Below are 14665 nucleotides of genomic sequence, written 5' to 3'. Positions count from 1 at the left end.
ATTTAGCTGACAATCACATTACCTTTACAGAATCACTGAATACATGTGTAGTTGGTAAAAGAAGATATGAAGTAACCCATAAGGCAACACAAGTCACATGACTTTATCATTTAATACTGGATCATTTAATATGATTCTAGTGGCAGCTGTGATGTGGAAAAAAAAACAGATTTCAGTGTTTAATACAATTAGATATTTGAATTTGACAAATGGAGGTAAAAAACATCCAAATGAAATCTGTAGTATTAAAATTTGTCATAAATTGATGTTCTCAATTCATATTTCTTATTTGATCTTAATATGAAGTACTTTTATTCATTTATATTTTCTCATTCCTCTAAACGGTGTCTTTGTTTCTGAGCAATATATTGAGTGATCACTTTATTACTAGTTAGATCAGTGTATAAGGCTCATATGTGATTTTGTTTTTTTACAAAGAAGAAGAAGAAATGACAGGCCAACATTCAGTTCCGATTCATTTGTATAGTGCTGTCAATAACATTAATGTTCTTCAGAAGAACCAGTGATTGAGAACTCTGGAGTACGACAAAACCATAAGTATTAAAAAATCAAATTATGAGCATTATTAAATAGCTCGAATAAGAAACCAATCTCAGCCTAATCACTGAGGTTGGTTTCTTATTCAAGCTAGTTGAAGGATTAATTTGGCCAATAATAATGCACATAAATTGACAGGAATGATTCAAAAGTGACACTTTTTGTTAGTGTTCTGGGTATTTTGTGTGTGTGTGCGCGTGCGTGCGTGCGTATTCTGTGTCATGAAGATTTCGGACCTTCATTGAAATGATGCCAACCCTGTGAGGATCCTGAGGCATCTAAAGATTTACCAGCTGCATTTGGACTCGTATTCAGACATTCTAAGAGATGAAAAGTATGTGGTCTTTGAGGACAACAACCTCCTCATCAATACACAATAACCGAACTCTATATTTATAATCACATCCTCCAGTGTCACCCAAATGAGGAAGAGGTTCCCTTTTGGCTCTGGTTCCTCTCAAAGGTTTCTTCCTCTTCCATCTAAGGGAGTTTTTCCTCGCCACAGTCGCCTCAGGCTCGTTCATTAGGGATAAATACAAACACATTTAAATAGAAGTCTAATATTAATCTTGAACTTTAAATGAATCTTTTGTTTTATGTTTATGTTCTGTAAAGCTGCTTTTTTAGACAATGCCCATTGTTAAAAGCACTATACAAATAAATTTGAATTGAATTGAATGTATTAGTGATGATGAGCTGAAGCCATCTGTTTTGAGGCACAGATCATGTTTGTTGATAAAGGATTTCAGAGTCCACTAGAGGCCTCTAATGGTCAGAAAATATAATCCTGTAGTATTATGTGAGACTGTTCTAACACTGGGTGTAAAATCTGTAATCAAACAGCTGAAAGTCAAATAAAATGAATCGTTATGTGTAGTCATTCATTAAATACTACATGTGGGCAGAAATATGACTATATATATTACTTTCTGTATGAGGATTTATAAAGATATTCATTTTATGTACTTTCATAAAAAATAATTTTGCTTTACGTCATTGATGTCTAATGATGTCTGTAAGATAAATAGGGATAGTGTTTCTTAAAGATTGAATAAGGTTTTAGATTTGAATATCCACCACATGACTGACTCAACCCCACTGAACACCTTTGGGACGAACTGGAACACTGACTGAACCCCAGACCTCCTCACTCTTACACCATCAGTGTCTGATCTCACTGATGCTCTTGTAGCTGAATGAACACAATTCCACACAGACACTCCAACATCTAGTGAAGAAGAAGAGTGGAGGTTATTATAAGAGCAAATAAAGATTAAAAAGCACATAGATACATAGATAGATAGATAGACAGACAGACAGACAGACAGACAGACAGACAGACAGTCAGAGAGACAGACAGACAGATAGATAGATAGATAGATAGATAGATAGATAGATAGATAGATAGATAGATAGATAGATAGATAGATAGATAGATAGAATTTTATTGTCATTGCATTGTACAGGTACATAGCAATGAAATGTTGCTTAGCATCTACCAGAAGTGCAAATAGTACAAAGAAAATAAAATAAATTCAAAGTCACAACTGCAGATTAATATGTCAACAACAATAAATAAAGTTATGGCAGGTCATATGTGCATAAGAATAATATGTGCAAAATAGGAACATGTGCCAGTTGTATAGACAGTACAATATGTCTATAATACAGTATTGTAAAAATATAATTATATAGGTTGTGCATGTACATTGTACAAAATTGTATAAGAGTAACCAAGAAATATACAGCGTATGTACAGATAAAATACAAAAACATAGCTGAAATAGGGTAAGCACTGAATGTACAGTTATAAATAATTATAATTAGTAGAAAAAGATGTAACAGAATGAGAACTGTAACGTGATTACAGACCGTGAAGAATTAGTGAGACATCAAGGTCCTAGTGGTGTAGTGATATATGAGTGTTTTGATCAGGTGTCCACAAGCCTTTGACCATATATCGTAGTGTAGGTTGCACTGTGTGTTGTAACGAAGTGTTATTACTGATGTATTGGTTTCATTGTTCCACAGTTCAGAAGCGGAGACTCCTAAATCACCGCTCCGTCAGGCCGGCTGCTGTTCTGTGGCGTCAGATATGCTGCAAGCCCTTTGTTGGGTTGATCGAAAGGGTTTAGTAATAGAGCTGTAATTGTGTCATGACTATTTTTGTCCTGTGTTTAAATGTATTGCTCATTTGTGTGTGTGGCTAGGAGAATCAAAGACAGGACCTGCTATAATGCAGCCATGCGGCCGGTCTTACAGATTACATGAAGCAATATCACAACACTGCAGAATATTAGCAGTTTTCACCAATAAAATCAGTCTTGATATCAACAGAAAGCACAGTATTAACTTCTGGTACAAATTCCAATCTTTTCAGTGTTCATTTGTGTGAAGTTTTTGTCCGCTCCATCCTAGTTCCTTTTTATGTCTTAGGACTCCGAGGACATTCCACAGACCACCCAAGAGCCCTGACGACTGCTCAGATAACCATGACAACACCCTACCCACAACCAGCAACCATACATGTGTGTAAGACATGCTACATAAGTAAACAAGAACGTCACTGGGTCCTACAATCGATAGAGGTGACGTCCCTCTTTCTTCGTCACGCTGACACACAGCTAACTCGTTGCTGTTAGCTTCTAATAATTTGGAGACAAGGAAAGGGAAGTGGAAGGGGCTCATCCATATAATTAGCTCGCCACCAACAAGAGTTCTGTTCTGTTAGCTAGAGTAAAAAGACAAAGCTGAGAAAGTACTTTAGGTAATAGAGCAATAGTCAGTAAGAGTGACAGTGATTTTGAAGAAGTAATTCTGATAGAATGGAAGTAGTCCTGACCAGACTGAGAGATTTCTCATGTAAAGAAGCAAGCTTTGATGACTACAAAGCAGCCGAGATCTTCAGAGAGCAGCAACTGACAGAGCAGATACGCAGGGACGAGAGAGTGAGCTGCGATCGGTCTGGGCGTCCGGACATAGAGAGTGCTTTGGCCTGGCTGAGACGAGAGCTGGTAAGATCTGATTAATAAGTGTAATCCATGTGTAATTTGTGGGTTAGAAACATGAGGAGCAATCTGGAACATGAGGGATTATTAAAACTGTTGGTTTTTTTTTATTTCACTGCAAATATCGAGCACGAACATGATTAAAAGTTTGATAGTTTGAATTGTTTGTAGTTATTTACCAAATTATTATTATTTGATGTTTCTGCCCATTTAGAAACAGCTATTTGGATTTAGTTGGAAAACGATTTTCTGTTTAATAAACTCGGATTGTTTTAGACTGTATCCTGTTTGTACACATAGTATACTGCTGTAATTTGTTGTCATTTGTTAAGCTGAACTACACAACCTCCAGGGGTGGTCCTACCATTCTAGACAAGAGTTTATCCTAGTTTAAGGCTTAGGTCAAATTAACTGAAAGTCCAACAACGGCAGAGGTCATGTCCCTCGTTACTGACAAACATTAAAATTTACTGTGGGTCTTGACATTGACATGCAGAGGTCACAAGTACAATGTTTCACCAACAGCATTCCCATGGGATAAAGACAGAGCAACCCCATTGTCAGTGACAGATATATCACTTGCTAGTTACTGCCTCAGACCCAGCAAATATGCTCTTGTACACCTTCACCACCAGTTCGAGAAAAGTCGAAGAGGGGTTAAAACTCTACACAGCAGCATGTGGAGAATTTATTGGTGAGTGAAATCAGGTGGCTGTACGAAAGGAAATCATCAAACTGTACTAAAATTCAACTTTCACAAGTGCGGCTGGGTTCAATTAGTTTAAAATTGACTTTTACCTTTACCTTTAGCTCACCATTTCACGTCATTTCACACCATTTCACACCATTTCAAGGTTCAAAACTGTAGTAAAATGCAAGCACTATTTTTTTATTTACATACAATTACTGAAAAAAATGTTTAAGAGCTTATCATGTTCATTTCATCTCCTATACAAGTCTAATGGCATTTTGAAGTGAATTGTACAAATTAGGCTTTTACGGCAGGAAGGAATTAGGTGTTGGGCCTGTGGTGAACTTAGGAGCTTTTAGATACAACTTTATAAATAGATACAACTATGTTGTCATTGCATAGTTGCACATCAACAAAATGCAGTTTGGCATCTACCAGAATTGCAAAGTGTAGCAATTGTGCAAATAGACAAGTGCAGATAAAAATGTAGCATATGTACGGAATGTAATAAACAATAAACATGTAATAAAGGTGTCCAATATTGCTGCAAAAGTTATAGGTCTTCCAACACCCAACCTTATAGAACTCAATAACACAGCTATCGGACGCTTTGCCATTTCAATAGAACGGGATTCCACACATCCACTAAATGAATATCTAGCACCACTGCCCTCAGGGCGCAGGTACAGGGCTCTGAGGTGTAGGAGGGCCCGCTTTGGAAGAAGCCTGATTCCCTCAGTCATTAAGTACCTTAACAACAGACATCGCTGAGTGTTATTCTGAATGTTTCTTGACATGTGTGTATTATGACTGTTTATGTTTATGTTGAGTGTGTCGAACAAGTGCAGTGTTGTGGAAAAGAATTTTATAAAAAAAAAAAAAAATATATATATATATATATATATATATATATATATATATATATATATATATATATATATATATATATATATATATATATATATATATATATTGTGTGTGTGTGTATGTATGTATGTAAACAAACGTACAGCATGTAATATATATATATATATATATATATATATATATATATATATATATATATGTGTGTGTGTGTGTGTGTGTGTGTGTAAACATATGTACAGCATGTAATATATAAGTATATATGTAAACATATTTACAGTGAATAAATATAAAGACTATAGCAGTACAGTAAAGTACTGTAAAGATGGGGAAAAAGGGTTTCAGTAAAGACTGAAAAGTACAAGTAAATGGTTCTAGTTCTATGGAATTGAAAAAAAATGTGCAGACACTGTTGTAAAGGAGCAACAAGTAGAATGTTATAAGGTTATGGCATTAAAAACATGTGCAAGCTGAATAAACAAATCCACTAAATATATGTATATATACATAAATGTGAAATATTAGGCAGAATGTACGGTAAGGTATATATAGATACACGTAAATAAAATAGTGCAGATGTATGTAAGGCACAATATGTGTAGAGAATGAGGAGTATAAAAAATACAATATGTAACGTACATCGTATGTATAATTGTACAGAAGTTATATACAGTGCTTATATAACTTCTTAATTTTATAATTGCTTAATTTCACTCAACTTTAAACTGTTGTAGAAATGACAAATGACGGTGACATACTGTCCGGTGTCACCCAAATGAGGATGAGGTTCCTCTCAAGATTTCTTCCTCATATCATATATTCCTCAGGGACTTTTTCCTTGCCACCGTTTCCTCCAGCTTGTTCACTCTCACTATCACTCATTTTCTACCGCTTATCCGAACTACCTCGGGTCACGGGGAGCCTGTGCCTATCTAAGGCGTCATCAGGCATCATACACCCTGCACACCATGGATGGAGTGCCAACCCATCGCAGGGCACACACACACACTCTCATTCACTCACACACTCACACACTACGGACAATTTTTCAGAGATGCCAATCAACCTACCATGCATGTCTTTGGACCGGGGGAGGAAACCGGAGTACCCGGGGGAAACCCCAGAGGCACGGGGAGAACATGCAAACTCCACACACACAAGGCGGAGGTGGGAATCGAACCCCCAACCCTGGAGGTGTGAGGTGAACGTGCTAACCACTAAGCCACCGTGCCCCCCCGGTTTGTTCATTATGGATAAATTGTTAGACATAAATAGTAACTCAATTTCGAACAAACTTTTAAACTTTGAAATTTTTATTCCGTTTCTATGCTTCTGTAAAGCTGCTTTGAGACAATGTCAATTGTTAAAAGCGCTGTACAAATAAATTAAATTATAAGTGTGTATTGTCTTATTAAATCATTTACATTTAGGTTCACAGCAAAAGCTCAAATGCTACAAATGGGGTAAAATCCTATCTTGGCTTATTCACCGTACTTGCAAATAAAAAATCATGCAAACTTGATTTTAACCACTCTGCTACAGACAGAGGTCTATGAAAGACAGACAGTCAGGAAGTCGGCAGATTTTAATATTTTATTATATTTGTTAGAAATGACAACTCAACTGTATCAGGGTTATTAAATGTAGTAGCAGTGCATGTTGTTGGACACTTAAATAAAATGTATAATCAAAACTGAAATTATACTTAAAAAATAATATATACTTATACACTTCAACTTCAACTTAAATAATAATAATGTCAAATCTAAACTAATTTCAATGCAAACATTTTCTTTATCTGGAAATCTAATCAAATAATAGAGTGTTGATAAATAGCCATACAATTATTATAATGCACCTTTAAACGATGGGGATTATATTTAAAAGTTTCACATTTATCAAATAAATCTGTACTGAGAAGGAATGTAGTTTTTTATTTATGACTATTATTATTTGTAGTAAGTATTTTTTTAAGTTTCAGATCCCTAGCTTTGACTGAGCTACTTGTTTTTCTCTGAAACTCTGATAACAAGGATGTTTACTAAGGCAAAGCCAGGTTTGTGTTTGTGTCCCTGGAGAATCTCGTGTACATTCCCTTTCTCCAAGACAATCACTTCCAATAAAGTCTTATAGGCAGGCTTATAGCAGTCTGCAGAACAGAAGAAGCAAAGGCTGAACGCAGAGTGAGCCCTGTTTCCTTTTTCCCTCTGGTAAGAGATTAGTCATGGTTCTACTGCAGGGGCTGCAGCAAAGAAATCTAAAAACACATGTAAGAAAATGACTCTGACACACGCACTCGAGAGTAAAGTCAAGACGAGTTTTTAGAAGAAAGTTGTTTTTTTTATTATACATTCACGTTCATCACTTTTGGCAGGAAAACTTTCTGTTCCTCTATTCCTCAGCTTGGAATGTCCCGGAATTTGGTATATATATATATATTTTTTTTTTACAATGAAAGCAATTAGAAAGCCTCAGATCCTCATAATGGATGAAGGAAGCATTTGCATTTGAAAGAAATGGACAGTGAGAGATTTTAAACACACGCTTGGCTGCCCATTCACGCACACACACACACACACACACACACACACACACACACACACGCACAAACACCATTTCTTTTTTCTAGTTTTTAGACAGACAGGCAGGCAGGCAGACAGACAGACAGACAGACAGACAGACAGACAGACAGACAGACAGACAGACAGATAGATAGATAGATAGATAGATAGATAGATAGATAGATAGATAGATAGATAGATAGATAGATAGATAGAAACATTATTGATCCAGAGGGAAATTGAAGTGTTACAGTAGTCTTCACAATGTAAAGTACATTTAACGGCATTTAGATTTTTATAATTTTCCAAAAGTCCCATCCATTTTAGATGAAATTGTTGATCTCATGTTTAGATGAAACTGTTGCTCTGAGACAGTAAGCATGTGGCTCCTGTGCTGTTACAGATGGAGATGCGCTCTCAGGACCAGGCTCTGATCCGGCAGCTCATGGACCTCCACGCAGGGATTCAGGAGCTGAAGCAGGAGTGTGCTGTGGACTATGAGGAAGAAGAAGAGCCGGATGAATATGAAGAACAGTCCTGGGACTCGGATAGTGAAGCAGAGGGGAGCAGTGCTTCCTCCTATTCAGGAGAAATGTTTTGCTCATCCATTTGCTCTAACCTCTATACTAGTCCAATAGGGCACTTCGTGTCTAAGAGGAGCTTTGGTCGTCGCAGTTCAGTGCCTTAGCAAACTCCTGGCTCCTGACACTTATTATTCCCACTGTGTTCACATCATTTCTTGAAATTGTACTAACTGCATTCAAGATAATATAACAGTAGATTGTTATATCACTAGGATGGGGGTTGTGTTCTGGATAAACGTGATTGAGTTGCTTTTAGAGCAGGTTTAGAGTAGGTGTGGAGTGCTGTTTACTGTGAACTCTGATTATTCTCACAGGTGTCAGTCTGACAAGGTCTAGTGACATAGGCTGCTACTATCACTTTATTTCACTGACAAACTTCGATGTCACTCCGTAGACATGTATATAAATATATACAGCGGGGTCCAAAGGTCTGAGAGCACGAGTGAAAATGTTTCTGTTTGGAACTGGTCTTTAATTTAATACAACATTTTTTATTGCAATTGATATTAAGACTACTCAAGTGAAAAGTTCTTAATATTTGGTATATTCTTTTTTTGCCCTAATGATGATATGCACAAGTAAATATCACGTATGTTTGTGTAAAAACGAGCCATTTTAGATCAAATCCATTGGAGTTTCGTCTGAACCTGTTCAACAGAAGGGAAAATACTCATGGAAAATATGACCTTTTGCACAAAGTAGTTAACATGGTCCAAATCACAAATTTGTGAAAAAAGTTCTTAGTGAATTTTGAAATTTGAAACATTTTCAAAAAACACTTTCAATGTCTCAGGCTTTTGAACCTCCTATGTGTGTGTGAGTGTGTGTGTGTGTGTGTGTGTGTGTGTGTGTGTGTGTGTGTGTGTGTGTGGGTAATGTGTGTAAACACATGCAATATATTTGACTCACTACTGTCAGTAGCTGCAGATGTTTGACTTTTTCAGTAGAAAATGAAGCTTGAGTGTTTGACTTCATGACGTGGCACTTCATGTCACATAAAGCTCACACCAGGGTGGCCTTCACTAGTCAGACTTTGTTCTTTCATTTTATGATAAAGTATGATTTATGATGTGCTAAAATCTTGCACTTTGTATATTTGAATTCACTAGACATTACACCACCTGACATTCTGCATGCATCTCTGCCGCATGTAATCTAGATGATGAAAAGTTAAAAGGAATCATTTTAACATTTCAGAAAAACAGCCTTTCTAAAGGGACACAAAATCTGGGCTTTCAGGGACTCTTTTCAGGGAAATTTGATCTCAAACACACCATATGCTCATTAACAGAATATCCAGGACATGGATCATAAAATACACATCAATCTGTATTTGATAGGTTATAAGAAAAATAGATTATCACTTTATTTTATGAATAAATAAATAAATAATTAAATAAATAAATATCAGCATGTATAAGCATAAGCATTGGATCTTACACAAATTTTTCAAAGTCTAAATCCTAGACAAGGCTGAATGATTACGAATAAGCCAGAAAAACATATATTTGTAGTATAAATGTACGTTTATAAAGTTATGATAATGGTCGTAAGTTAGCGTAGTACACGTTAGGTTGTGATTTTTGTGGGGGTGTGAATATATATTTTGATGAAGTCATACAACAGACGCCATGGATAAAATCTCATTTATTTATTGGTCTTGCAATTTGTTTTACTCAGCAATAAAAAATGTCTAATATATTCTCTAGATATAACATTAGACTTATTGTCCTGCATGCTTTCACCACAATTAATAACATGTATTACATGGAATAAACACACATATTACCTCAGGTCCAGCATTCTGGGGACTATCAGGGGCTGTAGGGTGCAAAGGAGTCATGTAGTCTGATTCAGCTGATTCACTGATTCATATCAACTTTGTCTTATCTGAGTAATGAGTTTAACTGGTGGTCATTTTTCAATACCACACACTAAATGCACCATTCCGAACTTTTAAACCTTAAAAAGTTGGCAATAGCTTTAAAAAAAATCACATAAGCTTCACATAACATACAAAGCGAATGTCTTATTTAACGTAAATGCACATTTTTTTGGCATTAACATCTCTCATGCCTCATGTTAAAATCAAAAGTATACGGATATAAAAAGTAAAAGAGATATGAAGTCATCTTTATCCACTTGTCATGCTGATCTCATTGCTGCTCTGTGTGACTGGAGTCGAATAAAAGAGAACCACTTTCCCTCCTCAGTCTTTGGATCTCAGTGTTAAGCCCGAGCAAAGTCTGAGCCAGCTGCCGATCCTGTGAGCGCATCTCCAGCTGAATGTTAAAGAGAAAAACACAGATACACAGTTCAGCATTCATTTGGCTTACAGAAACCAGACAGGCATTTTAAAGTCCATTAAAATGATGCAGCATCATATCATTTTGATACGCAAACTTTTAATGTTGATTTGCATCCTCATTTCGGTAGGTAAATGAATTCTGAAGCAATTTAATGGCTGCGTTTTTCCATTACATTTCACTTAATTAACTTAACTTAAGCTTAACTTTAAAGTAGCAGAAACTTCAGCATTAGTACAGGACATGAAACTACCAAAATAATTCACATATTAATTGATGTATGTATGTTACGGCTAATTATGAAAAATTGTTCATGGAGGCTATTGGATGTGTTTCAGCTGATTATTGATGATACCTGTAATTACATTTCTACTAGATGAAACATTAACAAATATTTTAAAAAGAATGAACAACAAAATATCGTATTACTTATTAACAATAATAATAATGCACAACTTTCCTTTTCCTTTATTCACCTCTGTTATGGTTAGCAATTTTATTATATTAGCTTAAGCAACAATGATTAAATCCAATTTTTAAATCTTTAAATGCAGAATGTATGAAACAGACCATAAGCAAACAAAAATACACTTTATATTATGTTATAAATATGTTTTGCTGTTTTATTTTGTTTCAATTATGATTGAACTATACTATACTAGACTATACATCTGATATATTAATAATAAAAGATAAAGCGATAAATAGTGCTGTTAATTTATAGTGCTAGGTTAAATCTGTAAATGATCATTTAGCTGTAATAAATGTTGTAACTAGTCTGTAGCAGAGGAACACAATAGTTTATATATCATTCAGCACATCTTCCCAAACTGCAGACCTGTAGATCCAAAACCCCAGACACTTTGGTGAATTCTCTGCGTAAAGACACCTGCTTCACGTCACCAGTGTGAGTCTGCCAGGTTTACTGCACCTCAGTGAAAAATGACCAAACTGTGCTGGACTCCAGACCGGCAAGACTGAAGGTGGGAATAAAAGATTTACCGATATTTAAATTGTGACTAAAATGTACACGTATGTCCTGTATAATGTGGCATATAGATATTTTTGCTGCTTTCCCCATATGTAGACATTTACCACATATGTGAGGCAGTTACAGTAAAGAATTTTTATATTAAAATGATTGACAAGAAGACTAGATGTCTAGAAAAAGAAATTGTGTCTCAACCTCAAAAATATGTAGTTATTATGCAGTGAAATCAACTCACCAATTCAGAGCGTAACCAGGTAATCGCCCCGTCTATCTTGGCTCTGCGTAGCTCTTCGTTAGCCTGGAAACTCCTGCCGGTGCTCATCAGATCATCATCATTTTCAAAGGACAGTCGTGGCTCGGTTGTTGTTCTGAAGGCATGGCGGAGCTTGTTTTTAATGTTCTCCAGAACCATAATAGACACCGAGTCTTCATACTGAGTCTCTGGGTTCATTGTGGCGTCCAGAGGAGTGAATGAAATTGTGTGAGACGACGCCCTGGTTCCACTAATACCCTTCCTCATGGGACTGACTACTTTCACACACACACATCTTTACTCCAGTGTCATACATTAATGTTTTTTTTCCCTCTTGTCCCTGGCGCTCTTTCTGGATTAGTCCCTAAATCACTGAGAAACTGTCACTGATGAGCGGCAAGTGTGTAAGTCCTTCTCGAGTCTGCTACCACATTTGGGCCTGCCTTGTTTTGTCACTGTTACTATAGAGAAACACTCCCCCCAACCCGGCAAGAAGAATGGAGGGACATTGTGGACAAAGACTATTGTTTCATCCAAAAGAAGTGAAAAGGTGCAGGGGGCCTTGCTCACTCAGTCTTTCACTCACCCCCACTATGCACCCATTCAGCCTTTGTGTGAGAAATGGGCTCGGAGAAAGATCTCAGTCGAGTCTTTCTTTGTGAGCGAGTACAGTGTCTCGACAGCCAGTTTTCTTCTGACCTTTTACGCAGGTTTTATAGGCATAGAAAAAACCCAACTCATCACTACCATACGTCAAACGAGGCAGCGGTTAAGAAGCTGGAGTCCGTGCTTTTCAGAGGGACACCACAAAAGCTTGCTGTGGAGAAACAGAATTAGCACTTTTGTGTATAAAGCAAGTGCATTTCCCAAGAGGCGATCAATCCACAACTCTCTGGCAGGCAACTCTCTGACAGAAACAGAAGTCTAGTGTACTCTTCTGCCTCAACACTATTTACAATGACGCATGCGAAACAGCGCCAGAACTGACCAAATTTATCCACTCTATATCCATTTCTTTAGCAAAGATGACATGAGTTAAAGTCAAGGCACTTTATTTTCAATTTGCATTGAACTTCTTAACTTTTCAATAGGCATTTTCTGTTGTGGATTTGTCACACGGTGTAGCGCTTCAGTGCTTTTGAAATATCAAGCTCATTATGCATGCCTATCGGATGATGAACTCGGTGGAGACGGGGAGGGGCGGCCGTAGTTAGGGATGCGGTGTGAAATACTGTGTGACATTTGCGCAGAGATGCTCATTAGAGCGTGTGCAAATGTGAGATTAAGTCTTAAGGTCAGGGAGTGAAGCAAAACATGACACTCTAACAGAAGACGAACGAGCAACCATTAAACTCACAGTGATTGTCGATTGAAAGACGTTCAGCAGCTGAAGGTTACCTTTCTTCTAATCACCCAGTGTGATATAAATACCACACCTTCCTCACAATAACACTGATTTGGGATGGATTTTTAAAAAGTAGCATTTACAGTTGATGCTAAAATTTCACATAAACCTAGGTTAAAGGTGTTCTCACAATTCCATAGACTTCATGTTAGAATACATTATTTTTTTGAGTATCTTTTGGGCATCTGCTTTGTTCACGTCAGATGGAATTTAATTGCATAGTGATCACAATTATTTATGTAAGAAGAGATAAGGTTGAGGCCTTTAATCCAACGGGGACCATTCTAACTGTGAAGCATGGCGGTGGCAGCATCATGTTGTAAGGTGTTTTCTTAGAAAAGGGATTGGTGCACTTTAAAAAAAATTGAAGGAATTATAAGGAAATATGTAAACACAAAATCTTTAGACATTAACTAGAAAGATAAAACTTCCAACAGGATAATGATCCTAAGTGAACTTCCAGAGATGTAACACAGCAACCTTAAGACAACAGTGTATGGCAATCACAAAGCCCTGATCTGACTCCTGTAGAGCATTTGTGGACTAAAATAAAAGAGCATCTCTGAGTTACACCAGTTTTGTACAATTCTGGAAAAAGAAGCTTACGGCTTCCCTAAAGGGGAAAGTCGTGGCCTAATGGTTAGAGAGCCTGACTCGTAACCCTAAGGTTGTGGGTTCGAGTCTCTGGCCGGCCACGACTGAGGTGCCCTTGAGCAACTGCTCCCCGGGCGCCGCAGCATAAATGGCTGCCCACTGCTCCGGGTGTGTGTTCACGGTGTGTGTGTGTTCACTGCTGTGTGTGTACACTTTGGATGGGTTAAACGCAGAGAACAAATTCTGAGTATAGCCGTAGGTCACGTCACTTTAAATGATGATCTACTGATTCAAGTAAAAATAAAAGGCAACGCCACCAAATACCAACAAAGTGTACACAAAGTTTGAAGTAGTAAATAAAAGCTGAAATAAATATGCCTCTTAGCTATTATTTTTGAAAAGACCTCTAATCGAAATAAAGCAGATGCCGTAATTGACATAACACACGCAAATTAAACATAAAATGTGTGGAGCACTCTCTACCAGTTAAACTGATGTTAAAAACTTTGTGGAAAACTGGCTCCTGTTAGCATGCTTGTGCTGCCACCTACTGGCATCTGGAGGTAAAAACAAAAGTCAAGCTACAAGTGAGATCATTCTCTAATTTTCTTTTGGATATTAATGTAAAAATATATTTGGATTGTGGGATTAATAATAAATTATATTTTTCAACACTGACACATTATAACTTGGGAATAAAAAAAGCTCTTTACTTCTTATTATATTTTAAAAACAATTACATCACTCTAAGACATATATTTCTTTATTAAAATGCAATCATTACATATAAATATTTATACACAGCAATGAAAAAAGTTAAAAAATTAAAAACTGTATTCAAAACAAAAGC

General features: G+C 36.7%; 1 protein-coding gene across 2 annotated transcripts; it reads right to left on the bottom strand.

The window, feature by feature from the left end:
• Positions 1-10089: 10089 nt before the first annotated feature.
• Positions 10090-12593, bottom strand: si:ch211-153f2.3 (protein FAM167A). 2 transcript variants are annotated; one of them, XR_009647539.1, is made up of 2 exons: positions 11411-11713; positions 10090-10548 (listed from the first exon to the last, which is right to left on the bottom strand). XR_009647539.1 is itself a non-coding variant. In XM_060857182.1 (2 exons), the coding sequence occupies exons 1-2, from the start codon at positions 12081-12083 to the stop codon at positions 10423-10425; spliced, it is 411 nt and encodes a 136-aa protein (XP_060713165.1). In that variant the 5' UTR covers positions 12084-12593; the 3' UTR covers positions 10090-10422. The 2 variants fall into 2 exon arrangements, 1 of the variants encoding a protein (XP_060713165.1); XM_060857182.1 differs by lacking the exon at positions 11411-11713 and adding an exon at positions 11799-12593.
• Between the last annotated feature and the right edge of the window lie 2072 nt (positions 12594-14665).

Source organism: Tachysurus vachellii, chromosome 21, assembly GCF_030014155.1.
Source record: "Tachysurus vachellii isolate PV-2020 chromosome 21, HZAU_Pvac_v1, whole genome shotgun sequence".
Taxonomy (NCBI): Eukaryota; Metazoa; Chordata; class Actinopteri; order Siluriformes; family Bagridae; genus Tachysurus; species Tachysurus vachellii.
The sequence above is the reverse complement of the archived record's forward strand: the minus strand, read 5'-3'. Positions and strand labels throughout refer to the sequence as shown.